At 40.1% G+C, this 17,165-nt stretch overlaps 1 protein-coding gene across 1 annotated transcript in view; it reads left to right on the top strand.

The window, feature by feature from the left end:
• Positions 1-3,563: 3,563 nt before the first annotated feature.
• Positions 3,564-17,165, top strand: part of GRM8 (glutamate metabotropic receptor 8) — a 763,655-nt gene continuing 750,053 nt past the window's right edge. The window contains exon 1 of the mRNA XM_047850946.1: positions 3,564-4,073. Within this exon, the coding sequence (XP_047706902.1) occupies positions 3,564-4,073 (510 nt within the window). The remainder of the gene's footprint in view (positions 4,074-17,165) is intronic.

The raw sequence follows: 17,165 nt of genomic DNA, 5'->3' as shown, positions 1-17,165 counted from the left end.
AGCTGTCCTTACTGCTGGCCTTTCAGGAAACAGAGCACTCTTAGGAAGTCACAGACTCAAGTTCCAGCCAGAGGTCTTCTCCCCAGGCCAGCAGGGACTTTTGGTGAAGTGCTAATGATGTATGATGGTGTTCCTTATACTTAAGACTGGCTGGAAGGGAGTGAACAGAAAGGGCTTCGGGGGTTAATGGTTCAGCCTTCTCAAAGATCTTGAAGCCCTTCCTGTGGGCTCAGAAATAGTGCAAGGCATCTGCTCCCCTCAGAGGTTGATTTCAGGATTGCAGACCTCACACCTCCTTGAAGAAGTCCGTCAGCCCAGGTGAAGTTTGTACCCATTCCCAGAGGAAGGTCCGTTTGAGAGAAAAACTGTTTTATTCTAAATCTAGCACAAAGCATGAAGTAGAACTATTTAGTTTTATAGTACAAAAAGGTCATTATTTCTTTAAAACTCATGGAGCCCAAGTAGGATGAGTTTAGATTGAAGCTCACAAGAATTGCATAAGAGTAAGATTAGGCAATGTAAGATTATATAATGAAACTGAATTTATGTGGTTTTCCACAAACTTTGAAATAGATTTTTTCCTTAGAATTTAAAAGGGAAACTAAACCTTTTCAGCTGTCGAGAGTCTGATTTTTATGACAACGTATCAGATTTTGATATAACTGCAATATTTCAGTATTTTGTAAGTAGTTCTGATTTTAATTTTAAAGTGACAAAATTCAGTAAAAACCTCACCAACTAGGCAAATATAGAAGAAGTTGCTCTGCATTGTGGAAAATGAGTTACAGACTAAATCAGCAATGACAACTCCTGTTTACTGAGCACGTACCCTGTGCCAGGTACTGTGTCTTCTGTGTGTGCTGCGTGACAGGTTCTGTCATCCCCTTACAGACAAGAAAGCCAAGCTTTAGAGAGGTCATGTACTAATAATTCTATGCTGCAGAGGAGGGAACTTAAGCAAAAATTCAAGTGAACTGTCCAATAAATAATAACCAAGATGGAACCTCTTGTTTTCCATGTAAGTGCATTCATCCACCAAATAAAACGAATTCTTGCCTCACTGCTGCTCATCCTCACCTCTCCTTAACTTAAATCTCTAAACAGACTGATGAGATGCTGAAAAGACTAGAAATTATTACAAACACAAATACTTTTATAAGAAACTCGATTTTATTAATTCCAGGACTGTACAGCCAGTGGAACTGGGTTAATGCCACAGGAGCAGGGAAGGATGATTTGTAATTAACAGATGGACTGTTTTTATGTTTGTGTAATTGAAAACCGTTTATTCTCTTAAGTACTTAGGAGTGGCTTGGTGTAATGAAGAAAGGCTGGTCTTTGGAGAACAACAGGTGCCCTTCCCCTTCTTTTTCCCTTTAAACATTTATCCTTCACATATCCATTTACTCTGTGCTCTGTCAGAAGGGGTACGTTAAGGGTCAGCCTAGCCATGTGGACTTGGTCTCAAGCTCTGAATTAGTGATCAGAGTTAATGAGGTTTTATTGTCTTACAACGGGTCTTCCTTGTGAAACTGTAAAACATAATCCTACGTCTGTTAATGGGTGGCTGATGTAATTTATGGTCCGTCACTTAAATGGTTTTATCCAGGAAGTCAAGCTAACTTTCTAAGTGTTTCCTTTTGTGGAATGCCTGAGGTCAGGCTATTGTCAAATCACAGAATTTCTGAGGGAGAAGCAGCTGCTAGGAGAATGGAGCATGAGGGAATATCGTTCAAGTGGTGAGAAAAATCAGAAAAGGACTAAGTATTTTGGGGCAGGATAGAGGGAATCTAGGGCTTAGCCTGTGCCAGGAGGCAGGGGATGCTTGTCATAGGCAGGATAGAACCCTATCAGCAGAATGGGCCATTGGCTGTATTTCTGAGTGTACTCCAGGTATATGCTCAGAAATCCAGGGCAGTGGGCTATGACGAACCCCCCTTTTCTAATCTGAAATTGAAGAAAAGTACAGCTTTCTCTGAAAGCTTTTGGACATATGTTCAGTTATCCTCTAGGGAGGCAGTATACTTTCCTTTGGGACAGGGAGTGTGGAATGAAAATTTTATGAACTGGAAATTAAACAAGTGAATGGAAAATACAACCAGATGTTGGTTGGCTAGGTTAGAGGAGAGTTGTCCAAATTTCAGGCTTCAAACATATATACATCAGAAACGAGCCTTCAATTAACCATCCTGCCAAAACAAGTTAGTGTTGTTTATTCTCTTAATTATACATGTGTTTCAAATATCAGATTCCCTTATGTTAAGTCAGTTTTTGCTTTCAGTTAAACCTCCTCAAAAGTCCTTTGAAAGAATCTCGTGGAATTCTTTAGGATTGAAGGTCCTAGAACAAACTTTTTCTATAGATTTGCTGGTAGATGTTTTCACTTTAGGTTATTTCTAATCTTGATGAAATAACTGTTTTCCCCACTGAGTCAGACAAAATTAAGAAGCTCTTCAATTGATCTCCAGCTCTGATTTGCTCCTAGTGATTCTAGGATCAAAGAGTGTTTACTTCAGAACTATAAGCATACCCATTGCTTCCACCCCAACAAATTCATAGGAATATCTTCACACATAACCCTCCCCATGTATTTCATTTTCAAGTCTTTGTTTTGTTATTAGAGAACAATGAGATAATTTATATGAAATAGCTGACGTTCTATGTTAAATCTTTTCACAAGCTATAAAACTTATACATTTTGGACTCCTCGGGTGGATTTCTTTCTTTCTTTTCTTTTGTCTTTGAGTAATCACTTTTTCCCACTGGGCAATCTGAGGCACCAAAAAAATGAAATTAACAGATGACTGGCTTGTTGAATACATCACAGAAAATAAACTTTCATTATGATTTTGTGGACAACATTTAAATGCTAAATTCAGACAGCTGTAAAAAGTAAAAGCAGATTTGAAAAGAAATAATGCCATCAATCACAGGATTTTTACCCTCATGGAAATTGGATTTATTGAAATAAAATGGTAAATAAAAATACTTTCTGGCTTGGGAGAATCAACCTAGTTTCTGATACTTTTCTGTTTCCCTTGCTCCAAAAGTGTCATCAATCTCTCTGTTTAGATGCAGTGCAGCCAGGTGTTCAGAATCATAGGGGGACAAAAAAAAATTAGTTTCTCACTGAATAGGGGAAATGAAACAACAAACAAAAAAAGAGGTTGGTGTAAACAGAACTTAAACATATGAAAAATGTAGACCCGTTGAACTGAACCCTGTTTTTCCCTCCCCCTGCCCCCCAGGAATAATTCTGCTACAGGGCTGACTTCAAGGACGTGAATTGTTGACCTCATCCCACCTTCAGAACCTCAGCTGTTATTCTAATTTTTGCACCATTCCAGGCAAGTTGACTTTATATGGAAATAAAATTGAACCTTAGGGGTCTGATGGAAATTCACTGTGACATTGAAATCAAGAAAACTTGCTGAAACCCACAGAGCCTTTTCCCCCATGGGCCCTGATGGTAGCCTCCAGAAGGTGCAGCCTCTGGTGGTGCCCCTTCTTCTGTGGCAAGAATAAACTCTGGGTCTTGGGTTGCAACACCACCTGTGGAGAAAATGGTATGCGAGGGAAAGCGATCAGCCTCTTGCCCTTGTTTCTTCCTCCTGACGGCCAAGTTCTACTGGATCCTCACAATGATGCAAAGAACTCACAGCCAGGAGTATGCCCATTCCATACGAGTGGATGGGGACATCATTTTGGGGGGTCTCTTCCCTGTCCACGCAAAGGGAGAGAGAGGGGTACCTTGTGGGGAGCTGAAGAAGGAAAAGGGGATCCACAGACTGGAGGCCATGCTTTATGCAATCGACCAGATTAATAAGGACCCTGATCTCCTCTCCAATATTACTCTGGGTGTCCGGATCCTTGACACGTGCTCCAGGGACACATATGCTTTGGAGCAGTCATTAACATTCGTGCAGGCATTGATAGAGAAAGACGCTTCCGACGTGAAGTGTGCTAATGGAGATCCACCCATTTTCACCAAGCCTGACAAGATTTCTGGTGTCATAGGTGCTGCAGCAAGCTCCGTGTCCATCATGGTTGCTAACATTTTAAGACTTTTTAAGGTAGGTGAAGGCATTGTCTTTTAAGACTTTTTAAGGTAGGTGAAGGCATTGTGACAAGACAATAAACTGTTCTGGCTCCAACCACAGGTGTAAGAAGAACGTGAACATGGTGAAGATGCTCATAGACCCTCTCAGGGTCACCAGGTTACTCAACTAGAGGGTTCTGTGTCTGGGTTTATACATGTGTTGATTTAGCTCCATTACTTAATTGGATTAATTATGACTCTTTTTTCTTCCCTGAACAAACAGGTAATAATTTCTGTGACATGTTGAGTCCTTAACATCTTGGGATATCCTCCTTATTGATTCTCATTTTAAGTCAAAGCAAGTATTTTTAGAGAGTATAATGAAATCTTAGCACATTTTTTCATGTAAAACATTTCTATGGTGTTTGAGATATTAGATAATTTACTTGGTGAAGCTTCTTTAAAGTGGAATGCTCTGTTATGACAAAAGTTCCTGTATGAAGAAACAGTATTTATTACTAATGTGTGGATGGAAATGACACCCTGGGATATAAGATGGCCATAAAATTGTCAGGTTTATAATAGCTACAATAGAGCAGAACCTCATTAATTCAGACTGCTCTGATGCAGACTTGGAATAATTATATATAATTCATATTGAGTTAAAAGTTCAAGTTTAGCAGAATAATTCAAGCCTTTCTGATATGGGTTTGATGATCTATTACCTATAAATTGCATTTATATACTGAGTAAAATTGGCAAAATAAGGGAATAATACTTTGAAAAGTATAAAGTGCCATAAAAATAAAGTTGTTGTAACTCACCATCTTTCATTAACTTTATCATTTTGTTTATCAATATCTATTATGTAGTGTTCTATAGGAGGCAATTTGAATTGAAAATACTTTTTACTGGTTTCTTAGTGGGACATGACTTTTCCAACTTATTCTGAATTAATGAGGCTTTGTTTTATATTGTGAGAAACTGTTCCTGTGTGAATTATATTTAAAGATATTAAAAGAATATGGAGAAATTGGACAGGTGACTGATACAGTGACAAAAATGAACAAATTGATGGAAAACTTACTTCACAAAAAAGATGACAGGAATTGAATCGAAAGCTCTTGGTTTGGGAAATATCTTGGGGGACCATCTAGTCTGGTTCACTTTGTAGGCTGGAATCTTCTTTGTAACCTCCCCCTAAGTGGCTGTCCAGCTTTTGTATTAATCGCTTTAGTTTAGAAGACAGAATGCTAAGAGGCAGCCTAATGACCATTTTCAGGCTGATGAAATTTTCTGAAATGAGGATGCTGAGCAGAAGCTCTCTGTGTCTAAGGAGTATTGAAGAGGCACAAACCAGGCTTCAAGGAATGCTGGAGACATTTCGAAGGACATTGGGAAGAGCCTTTTGGCAATGATAAGGACACAAGATTAAAATAGGCAGCCAAAGGTGCTCGAATTTGTCATTTCTAGAATAATTTCTCTTGGGCTAGCTGACTCCTTGCCTGTACAGGATTTTCCAGATTTCTCACCACATCCGGGGATCTAGAATTTCTCCTCAAAGTCTCAATTCTGAGCTGCATGCCATTTTGTGCTCTGTGATGGTATCCAGTTTTAGCTACTTTCCCAGCATCTTTTTCCTTTCTAATTTGATTTGTCTTCCCAGTTGCTCCTAAGCATCTTTTTTCTGTTCTTAACTCAGCAGTTGTGGCTCAACAACACCCACATGTTATGTTATGTTATGTTATGTTATGTTATGTTATGTTATGTTATGTTATGATGTTATGTTTGTTATATTGTTTTGTTTTTATTTTGTATTTTGTTTTATTCTGTTTAGTTTTTAGAAGTTTTAAATTTTAATCCCAGTATAGTTAATATATAGTGTTATATTAGTTTCAGGGGTAAAATATAGTGATTCAACAATTCTGTATGTTACTCAGGGCTCATCATGATAAGTGTACTACTCTTAAATCCCCATCACCAATTTCAACCTCCCTCCACCCTCTGGTAGCCATCAGTTTGTTTGCTATAGTTAAGAGTCTTTTTCTTGGTTTTTCTCTCTCTCTCTCTTTCTCTCTTTCTCACTCACTATTTCCTTAACAACACCCACTTTTTGAGAAGAGGGAAACCTTCATGAGCATCTTTTCCCTGCCTTCTGTTACCCTCCCCTTATATACTAAATTCTGGTTCCCAGCAATCCCATCATAATTCCTATGAATCCTGTCTCCTTCCTATAGTCTGATGGCCAGCCAAAAGTAGACAAGGATTTGAGAAGTGGGGTATTGGTGATAATTGCTTATTTGAACCTTCTAAAGATTGTAAACATTAATTTTACTATAGAATCAGCTTATCTATAAAATGGGGATAATAACATCGTGTTAGGTTTTGGGATGGATTTAATGAGAAAATACAGGTGAAGGGTTCCACCGGTACCCATGTCCTTTGCCTCCTTGAGCTGCCAAAGGGACCTTCAGGCCATCTGAAGGTTTTGTTTTTATGCGGTCTCAACCTAACTTCCCTCTGCTCCATTCTTCTTCATTGGCTGGCCAATTCTCTCCTTACTGTCTTGAATAATTCCGGAGGGACTTTATTTGACCAGGTGGGAGAATTACCATTGATTCCCTGGGCAGAGTCCAGTACTCCAGGTCAACTCTTAAGATAGTGGTCAGCACAATAGAGGACTGTTCTTGCCACCCTTGACCAAATCCTAGGGAGTGGGTGACTTTTAGCCACGAGGGGTGTTAGCTATGGTAAGTATCATAACTAAAATGAGTACACTGGCACAGAGTGAGCATTTATTATGTGGAAGCAAATGTACTTATCAATCAAATTACTGGGGCCTAAAAATTGTATCTTTCAAAAGTAAGTGACAGAATGTAGGTACTTAGCTTATCTTCCAGCTGAACCTAGAACCACATGAATGGGAACTTGATAATTGTAACTTATATTGTTTTGCTACTTTAATTTGCTTTGATGATTTATGTGAGACCTCCAGTAAGCACTCTACACTGATATTAATCATGAAATGATGAAGTCATCGGAATAGAAAATGTCTCACTTTATGTGTGAATGCATTCTGTTTAAACACGTATGTTGGGACTGCCATGAAATGTTAGAATAGTTAGCAAAGGAATGGTTAACAAATTAATGCATTGGAGATTGGCTTACAATTTCTTTTTGAAAAATAATAGTGTGATTAAGCCAAATGCTATGACTTGAATAAAAGTGAACATTTGGGACAGTTTTATGGCTCTTGGGCCGCTTCAGGACAGCGTAAGACCCACAGAATCTAAAAAGATGTACAGATATCAATATATTGCCACTTATTCCTAGATTAATGGAGTTAAAAAAAGGTAGAGCATCATGGTTTGAAAACACACAAACAAAAGTGATGATAAGGATGCAAAGGCCTTAATTAATGAATTCACTCACTGTCCTGTTTAACAATAAACATTAGTTGAAGGTTTTAGAGTGCAGTCAGAACCTGTTTTAAAATTGTATAGAAAATACTTGTGCTAAAAGTGGAAGTAATATCCAGATGTCTTAGTTGTCTTTTTTTTTGGACAACCCTGGAATAGCCTTGTCTTCACCTGCTGTATCTGCCTGGGCTAAGTCACGTGGGAGACAAAGGCCTCCAGGCATCTCCCTCTTACTTCAGCCTTGCTCCTCCTGTGGCAGCTTCTCCTGTACCCTGTATCCTTCTACGTTCTAATCAAAGCCTGGTTGCAAGAAAGGAGCTATGTATCATCAGTCATCTGCATATAGTATGTCTGTGTTTAAGCCAGGAAGATTCTATTTTCTGCAGGATCGCTAACAGCGGGATGAGATAAATTGTCTTTGTGAAGGGGGTTCAGGCAACTGTTGGAGAGGTTCATTTAGCTCCTCCACCAGAGACTACACCTCGTGGGTGGCCACCTCCTTTGCCCAGGAGCACAGCTGGCCCTACTCCTTTCTGGAGGGAAGAGATGTTGTTCTATTTTTGCTTGTCTTCCTACCAAAACCCAGAGACTAATGAAAAAAAAGAGCCTTCTTAACTTCAGAGGTGAGTTGGACAGGGGGCTGGAGCTGGAAGCTGTCCTGTGGTCTCTGCCCACAGGACAATGAATGCTCTGCCAAACCAGTGATTTTCATCCTCCTGAGGTGAGGTTTACATGGCTCTCTCTCCTTATTGCCCTCTCGGGGTGTGTTGACTTATCAAAACCAACTCAGAGGCTTCTCAAATGACAGGACCCAGTGTGTGAGTATACGCCTCCCCTTTACCCCCAGGATCATTTCTACGGATTGAAGCGTTTCACATTTCTTAGGTGTGTTGGGAGTGAAAACAAGTTTGATAGCCACAGATGAAGACTTCAATGATCTGAACTTTTTGGAAGCACTGCTGTGCCTTAAAACACACACATGTCATATATGGGTTAATATGGGGGCAGAGTGGTCACTTCAGTGATTGTTTAATCCTTACAGCAAGTTAATGGTTTTAGATAATAGCAGTATCAATTAGGATAATGTGACATGTAACTGCAGAATAGCAAACCCAGAACTGCTTCACCCCATGTATCTAGAGGTGAAAATGCCACCCTAGTGGCTCTTGTATTGCAGAGACACCGATGAAAAGAGGGGCCGGTCTCTCGGAGATTATGTAGTTTGGAAAGAATTAAAAAAGAATTAGGGGGCCTTTTGGAAATGTCGACTGAGAAGCCCATATTTTAAATTATTTTTTAAAAAGCAATTTTGAGGAATTTTCATATGTTTTATAAAGAGCTTAGATTTCCCCCCTTTTCTAGAACATTTTCCAGCCTTTGCCTTTAAATTAGAACAATTCTGTTCCTCAAAACACTAATCATATACTTACTTTGAGCAAAGATTGAACATTCTAAGTTAAAAATAACATCGATGCTTGGAGGTAACCATTCACATTAATGTCCATGTAGATGCAGCTGGGTAATAAAAGGACAATGTTAGATACAATTTCTCTTCCTTTTGTTTTTCTAGTTAACTTTACCTAGAGAATGAACTTTCTACTCTTGAAGGATAGTTAAGTAGTCTTTAGTATCTACTTCCCAAAGCAATAAAATGAGACTTAAATAGAAATCCTCTTGTGGGTGGGATAATTTCTTTCCATGTGCAAGTGTTCTGGTTATAAATGGCTAAAACTGACTTTAATGTTAAGTAAATGAAGTGCAGTGAAATATCCCATTACCCTGGGAGTCTTCACCTATCTTGCTCTGTTTACAAAGGTGTTTTCTTCCAAGAGACTCTATGAATGGTAGCAACCACTTCCATAAAGACAAGCATTTTGCAAGTTTTTTTATTGCATACAATGGACTTTATTAACTGTAAACTCAGATGAAATAAATCTGTCATAGTTGGGCTCATCTTAGTTAGATGGACAGATATATGTGCCCAGTCAGTAAACTCAGCAGGAGGTAACATTTCATGTTAAATATTACTTGATGGCAAATAAATTGAAAGATGAACTCTTTAAGCCAATCCTTTGCTACTGTAGGAAGCTCTAATTTAACTTTGTAAGGAGCCCACTCACCTCAAATGAGAGATGATGGGTACTCTCTCTTACAGTGGCTCTAAGTGAGAGTGTTGGGGGAAGTGAGCATTGCCCCTGGTCACTGGCACTTCAACTTGGAGTCAGATAATAAATATTTATAAATATAAATGTAATACAGACTTGGTAATATCAGTTCCCTTCTTAAAACCCCTTAATGACTACCATTAACTCCAGGATGAAGGTCTACATCTACTTTGGGAAGTCTTTTCTCACTTCTCTTGACTAGATTAAGTTTCCTTGTTTACGTGTAACAAAGCTCCAGTAGGGCAGGATATATCTATGATATATATGAAGGCATGGATCTCTTGTTTGTTGCTATATTTCCAGCACCTAGCATGGATCTGTCTGGGAATCAATAAATGTTTGCTAATGAATGAATGAATGAATGAATGAACTGTATCTCTCTACCTCCTCCATCTATACTCTCTCCCTCACCCCAGGCCCAAACATTGGAAATAATCTGTGTTGGGTAGATAGGACAGAAATGGAATTTTATTTGTTTTACTTTTATACTCTTCGAGAGAAAGGAACAGAAGGAGGAAGCAGTGCGGAAAGTAGGAGACATAGTATATTTTGGGAGTTACTATTTTCATGTGCTTCCTCATATTCCTACAAATCCACATTTTCCCTAAACAGTTTTTTAAAATTAAAAATTTAATAAGCAAAAGACATTAGCACATTCTCATTTTGAAAAGTTGAAGCAATGGATAAGTAAATAGTGTAAAATGGAAGGAGATCACATCTAAACCCATATCTATTAGTAAAATTATATACACAGACACATAATTTTATTAAAAGATATATGTCTTATGACTTTTTTCATGGAATAATAATCTGGGAGACATTTCCATTTTGTTAGTATAGTTCTGTGTCAGTAATTTTCAACCATGGCTGCACATTAGCATTACCTGGATAGCTTAAAAAAAAAAAAAAAGGATGCTCACACTCTATCTGAGACCAGTGAAATTGGGGTGGGGCCCTGGCATTGGTATACTTTAAATAACTGCTAGGTGATTCTAATACTTGTGTAGGATTGAGAACTAGGAACTCTTTTTTTTTTTTTAACAGCTGCTTGGGTTTTGATTATATGAATAGACCATAATTTATTTAAAAAATCCCTTAGGGATAGGTTACTTCCCTTTGATTTCTTAAGATTATTTGTCATTTGAAAAAAAGTTAAAACAGTACTAGAGGCTCATCTCAACACAATAGCTCAAGTGAATTTTGGAACCATAGGGCCCCTTTATGGAACCACAAAGGGGCTGAATTAATGAATTTACCAAAACACCTTGCTATAAGACAGACTCACAGGCACACATCACAAACTGTGGCTGTTGATGACATTAAGTAAGAGAGTCAGTGTAGGGGGTCATGTGCTTGAAATGCTGAGGGAGCATGATGACTCTTGTTGGGTGCAGCAGATTTTAAACTTGGTGAATTTAAGTTAATCTTACTTTCCTTTTTTCTAGCTGTGTAGGGTCTGAAATCCTACAGTGAATTCTGAAGATATCTTAAGAGCTTGCTTAGTGATTAATGCCTAAATTTTGAGTATTTTAAATAATGAGGTTGTTTTGAAAATAGGAATCTTTCTAAGAGAATGGCTTGTGACTGGATGCTGTCTGTCTATCAATTCATTCTGCTCATGAATATTTGTTGAGCGGCTATGATAGGCCAGGTTAAGGTTAATCTTCACTGTGGGGCTAGAGAAGGAACAAGAAAAATCTATGTCCTCACGGGAGTTTACATTCTGGTGGGTGTAGAAAATATGAGGTGTACAAATAAATGTAGACAGTGACCATGTCATAAAGAAAATAAAGGAGGTGGGCAAAACAGGGCATGAGCTTGGGTGGCAGGGAGGGCCCCTCTGTGAGGTCACCATGGAATGATAGGACAAAGCCAGTCAGTTAACAACTAGGAGAAAAGCATCCAGATAAATCTTTCTTTTTCTCCAAGCTCCCCCTCAACCCAGGCCCTGGTCTGAGAGTATCTCAAAGGAAACCAAGTCTTGGAGAATGAAGCCCCTGTCCCACCCCCTCTCTCCCCACCTTTATTGTCTAGGTATTCAGAGCCAGGATAGACGGATACAGGAGACTGGGATGGGAAAGGATCTACAGGGCCTCTTCTTTTCTGACTGTGGCACCAGGGACACAGGTCTGATACCCTGCCTTTTTTTTTTTTAATATTTATTTATCTTTGAGACAGAGATAGAGCACAAGCAGGGGAGGGACAGAGAGAGAAGGAGAGAGGGAATCTCAAGCAGGCTCCACACAGTGCAGAGCTGGATGCTGGGTGGGATCTCACAACCCTGGGATCATGACCTAAGCCGAAATCAAGAGTCAGATGCTTAACTGACTGAGCCACCCAGGTGTGATTCCCTGACTTTTGAGAAACCTGGCCCCTACCCCATCTCCCTCACTCAACTGTCCCTAAAGCCTCAGGCCAAGCCAGACCCCAGGGCTAAGTCAGCAGGTGCCACCATGTCGGGTCCTTAGGCCTCTTGGTGTCTCAGGAGCACTGCCTATATGGGTGAGGTCTCCTGAGCATCCTTCTTGATTTGAAGTCCAGGTCCTTGGGAATCCCAAGGGTGGGACCAGTCCTCAGGATTTTGGAGAACATGACATCACCAAAGAGGCTGAGCCTTCTCCTAGAAGGCTGGACAACACCGTAGGAAGAAGGGAGCCTGGGACCTCGCAGGAGGGAGAGGGGAGCTGTGTGGGCACAGTGAGACTTCCAGAGTAGGTGGGCAGTCGGGTTGGAGGTTTCCAGGTCACTTCTTCCTGTCACCATCCCCTGTTTCTAGGCCAGCCATGTTGTGTGCGGCTGTGACCAGATGGACGACACTGATAAGAGACTTGAGCACAGCTATAGGGGCGGTGATCCAGAGGCCCACTTGGAAAAACCCACAGAGCCAACTCAAGGTCCCTCGGAGAAATTGAACAGGTGGAGGGAGCAGTAGAAGAGCTCATTTCCAGCACAAGGGATAAACAGAGCAGGCTTGAGGCTTGACTAAGGGTTCGAGAAGCGTGTCTGTGGAAATCATCCAGAAGTCCGCTGAGTGAGTAGAAGGAGGAGGTCCTGAGGGGACAGCAGGGCATTAAGTAGAAAGAAACGATGGCTAAGGCAATCCTGCGTAGCCTTGGGATGGACAGGGCAGACAGGGTGGAATCAGGAAGGCTGCCCAAGGCACCTTGCCCTCCCGTTTGATCTGGAGCCACCGGCAGCATTCACGGATGAAGTTAGGCACAAACAGGAAGATATTTTCACCTGGTGTCGTGGCAGCCCCCTTGCTGCCCCTGGGCCGCATCTGGAGGTGGCATCCGAGTCCCGGCCCCGCTGCGCCCTCACCCTCCAGCCCGGTGCCTCAGGCCAAGCCAACAAACGGTGCACAGGCCTCCATTGCCCCTGCCCTGGCTGTATTTATTTTTTAAGAAGTTGTCTGAAAACCTCTCTAGAGCAAGTCAGGATACACACACACACACACACACACACACACACACACAAGGAAAGTCCTATGCTCTTCTTTCTACCTACCCATTTAACCTAATTATTGCAGTGGTTGGTTTAAAAACAATTATTGGCATTATTTTTTTAGGAAGTTTTAGGTTTACAGCAGAATTGAAGATGGCAGTGGTTTTATTTGGTTTCAGAACAGGTTCTTCCCAGACTCTCGTCAAGATAACTTTTTGCAACCAAAGGTGTACCTTCCTAGGAAGACTTACAATCCAAAAGCTGTCCCCTGGCTCCTGCCCAGTAGTTCTCAAACTTTAGCATGCATCAAAATCACCCAGACGGCTTGTTAAAATACAGATTGCTGAGCCCCACCTTTCGAATTTCTGAGTCAGTAGGTCTGGGTTGGGGTCTAAGATTTTGCATTTCTAACAGTTCCTGGTGATGCTGATGCCGCTGTTTCGCAGACCACACTTTGAGAACCACTGCTCCATATAAATCACTTGCTGGCTGACTTAGCAAGTAAAAGTACACAAAACAAAAATGAGATTTAACAGTGTTCTGTCTGGCAGCAGACTTTTTTCTTTTGACTCATGCCTGGTTGGATTTCTGTTCATATTGGTCATAATCACAGCAGCTGCTATATGGATCCACTTTTAATTGTGTGCCCTTTTGGAAGTTGTGTTCCTTATTAAATAATGCATAGCTCAGGAGTAATGATCAGCATAATGGTCACTTGAACATGATTCCTAAAGCAGGGTCACTCAGATTACCACTTTTACTCATTTTTACTACCTGTGACAGTAGAGCAGACTGATTTAAGAAACTTAGACTGTAAGATACACATTAACTGGGAATTGAGAACAGTAAAAGAAGAAAGAGACTATGATTTGTCTCAGCTACCAGCAATTTGTCTTCAGAAACCATGACAGCTACCTCCTGATTCCCATTATGCAATGAGATTGCAAATAACATTCCACAGCAGTCTTAATCAATAGAGGGTCACAAGAGGCCCTTCTTTCCCCACGGTGGGAAAAAAATGGCCTTTTTACCAATTTAAGTGATAGAATACACTCTCTGGCAAAAGACAGAGACATCTCTTTTAGCTGTAATTGGGGATTTTCCTTATCTCTAAGCACTCTTCCTAACATAAAACATACACATAATCTTTGTGTATTTTAAGTACATGGTGAGCACCAGGCTGGTGGGGTGGGAAGGAGTCCAGGTATAGCATCATCCAAAGCCACCTTTATCTGTTTCCAGAATGAGGCCAAACTCTGCTGCTTTACTCCATTAGGCCCAGCAAGCTAATAGGCATGTGTTCTCCACGTTGGTCATTAGTCTCCTTCCAAGACTCTCCTAGGCTTCCCTCTGTGCTTGGGAGGTGGGGTTCCTTGGTGTAACATAACCCCAGATCTATTGGTTATGTCCAGCTTCTGAGAATTCATGGGTCTGTCTCTGTGTCCCCCATAGTGCCACACTGGGCTTCCTTGGGATGTGAGGATGGTGATGTATTTTTGCTCCGGCTTCTCACCTTTGCTTCCTTTCAGGTAGACTGAGAGTAAACTCTAGCTTTGATTAGTGCTTGTACTATTTCTTACACTTTAAGTATTTACATTATGACAATTCTGTAAAAGTTCTCAAAGTAGTTTATTATCTTCGCTCTGAGAACGTTTGAATTTATATTGTTTATAAAGCAAATGGCATTTCATACTTATGCAGATTTGTTGTGCAGATATTTGTGGCTTATAGATATTTATTACAAGGGGCTGTCTATTCACATTATAGATTATTATAATATGCTTATCTAGTGATGCTGATACTCTTGAGTAAAACAGATTAATATGAATTATATAAAATAGGTCAGGCTCTGAAGTCAGATTGCCTGGGTTCAAATTCTGATGTAATGCTTATTAGCTATATTACCTTAAGCAAGCTGGTTAATCTCTCTATCTGTAAAGACTAGATAATAATACTAATTCCTTCATAAGTTTTTAAATGAAGATAAACAAGATAAAGTGCATGGAGTCCTAAGCAAGATGCTTGGAAAATAGCACCATAAATGTTTGCTATAATGATAATGAGGAGGAAGATACTGATGTCCATCATCAGTAGGATATTCATTTTGAGTTATACCTTTTTTTTCCAACTTCTCAACCGTTCGTCCTGACTTGCCTTATTTTGTGAACAATGGGAGGTTAGCATTAGAGGTGTGGTCATTGACCAAGAAACAACACAATTAATAGGTCCAAATAGGCTCTGGCATGGAGCAAGGCTATCTAGTTTTTCTGAAGGCTAGACATGAGACTGGGACCTTGCCAACTCCATGCTCCAGCCAATTGAGCTAAAAAAGTGGTGGTACTGTTATTCTTTGCAAATCCACGTGTTAGGTGGTAGGAGTCAGTTTTATTTAATAATCAGAAAACCAAGGGAAAGATTGGATGACCCAAAGATAAGCTGTGCTAATTTTGCTGTTGTTCCAGCACTCAAACAAAAATGCCACTAGGTTTCAATAAAAAAAAAAAAATGAATTTTTCTCCTTTGGATTCTTTCCTGGTACCCCACTTTGAAAGTACAAGAGGTGGAGTTGTGGTTGAGGAGAAGCAGCTGGCTATGCTAGAGCTGGGTGGCAGCCTTTAAATCTGTCTTTCCGGTTGGAATTCCCTTTCTTTTCTGTGTTTGATACAATGTCCCAAGATAGAAACACAGGCTCACTCTGGACCAAGAACGCTACCTTTTTATTGAGAGAGTAATTTTTCTTTCTCCTAGGGATGAATTGCATAACATTTGTACCTATCACCTTCTGATACAAATATCAGAAATGTAAGCACTGAAAGAATTCAGAGGTAGTTTCTTTCGAAGTCATATTCATTTTTGGATAACCAGAAAAATAGAGTGGAACTAAATATATTAAATTTGGACTCACACTATGACCTATCTTTTTCCACCTATTTAAAATGTGAATAATTCAGTCAAACACTGAATTCAATAATTCAGTCAAACATCAATTATGCCCTGGTAAATTTTCACTTCAAACATGGATAATTTACTCACATGTGAAAGGACTTCATAGGGAAAAAGAACTGAAATTTTCATAATGCAGAATTCTAGTGAGGTCTTGTTAGGAAGGACAGAATCCTATCAGAGTGTTGGGAGATAATGCCAAATAGTTCTTGGTTTAGTTCTTTAAACTTGGTAAGCAGTAATTCTCCTTTTTTCCACCAAGAGAAGCAGAATAAGATGAAGAAATGCCAGCATAGTATTCACTTATTCACCTCCTTTAACAGGTGAAACAGGTAATAGTAAATCAATCCCCCAGCAGGTGTTTATTCATGTATTTATCTTGTAGGTATATGCATCATGTTTGACACTCTAGGGAACAGCTATGAAAGTAGGTTTTAAGCTTTTACATTGCTTACATCTAGTTGGGGAGAAATATATAAAATAATAACAAACGACATAAAACAATATTGTAAGGGCTATAGTGTGGTGCCAGGGTTTCAAAGAAAGGCTGACCTCACCTGAAGAAGTTGCAGTTATCCGTCAAGGGTTCCTGTGGTAATATGGGGTTTGGCTGGACCCAGCGGGATGAGTAGGAGCCTCTCAACCAAGAGACTAGGAGAGGAGGAAGGCTCTTCCAGGAGTGGGAAATCCCATGAACCTTTGACCTGATGCACGGCCCTGTTCAACTAAGTGAAGACAGAAGTAAATGAAAACCATGTTCCTTCCTCATAGCATGTCTCTCCTATGATGATAAAACCTGAAATGATCACTTTAAGAGTCTAATGGGAGGATTCAAAATGAGGAAGGTTGAAGGGCTATTTTCCCTGCTCCCATTGAATACAAAATTTGGGACCTCTATTAAAATCCAAGCAAGTGTGTATAGAGCATCCAGAGGGCAGAATGCCCAGCCCCCAGTCGGGGGTAGGCATAGATAAAGGGGCGAGTTGCTGTGGGATTCAAGGAGGGGGCTAGTGGACCCAGGAAAACCCTTACCCCCATCCCCATTCTTTGTACTTTGGAAATCCATGAAACATAAGATAAAAAAAAATTTTTTTCATTTGTCACATGCATATCTTTTTTTTTTTTTAATCTTTATTCACTTTTGAGAGACAGAGA

Source organism: Prionailurus viverrinus, chromosome A2 (assembly GCF_022837055.1).
Source record: "Prionailurus viverrinus isolate Anna chromosome A2, UM_Priviv_1.0, whole genome shotgun sequence".
Classification (NCBI taxonomy): domain Eukaryota; kingdom Metazoa; phylum Chordata; class Mammalia; order Carnivora; family Felidae; genus Prionailurus; species Prionailurus viverrinus.
This window is presented reverse-complemented; position numbering and strand designations above follow the sequence as displayed.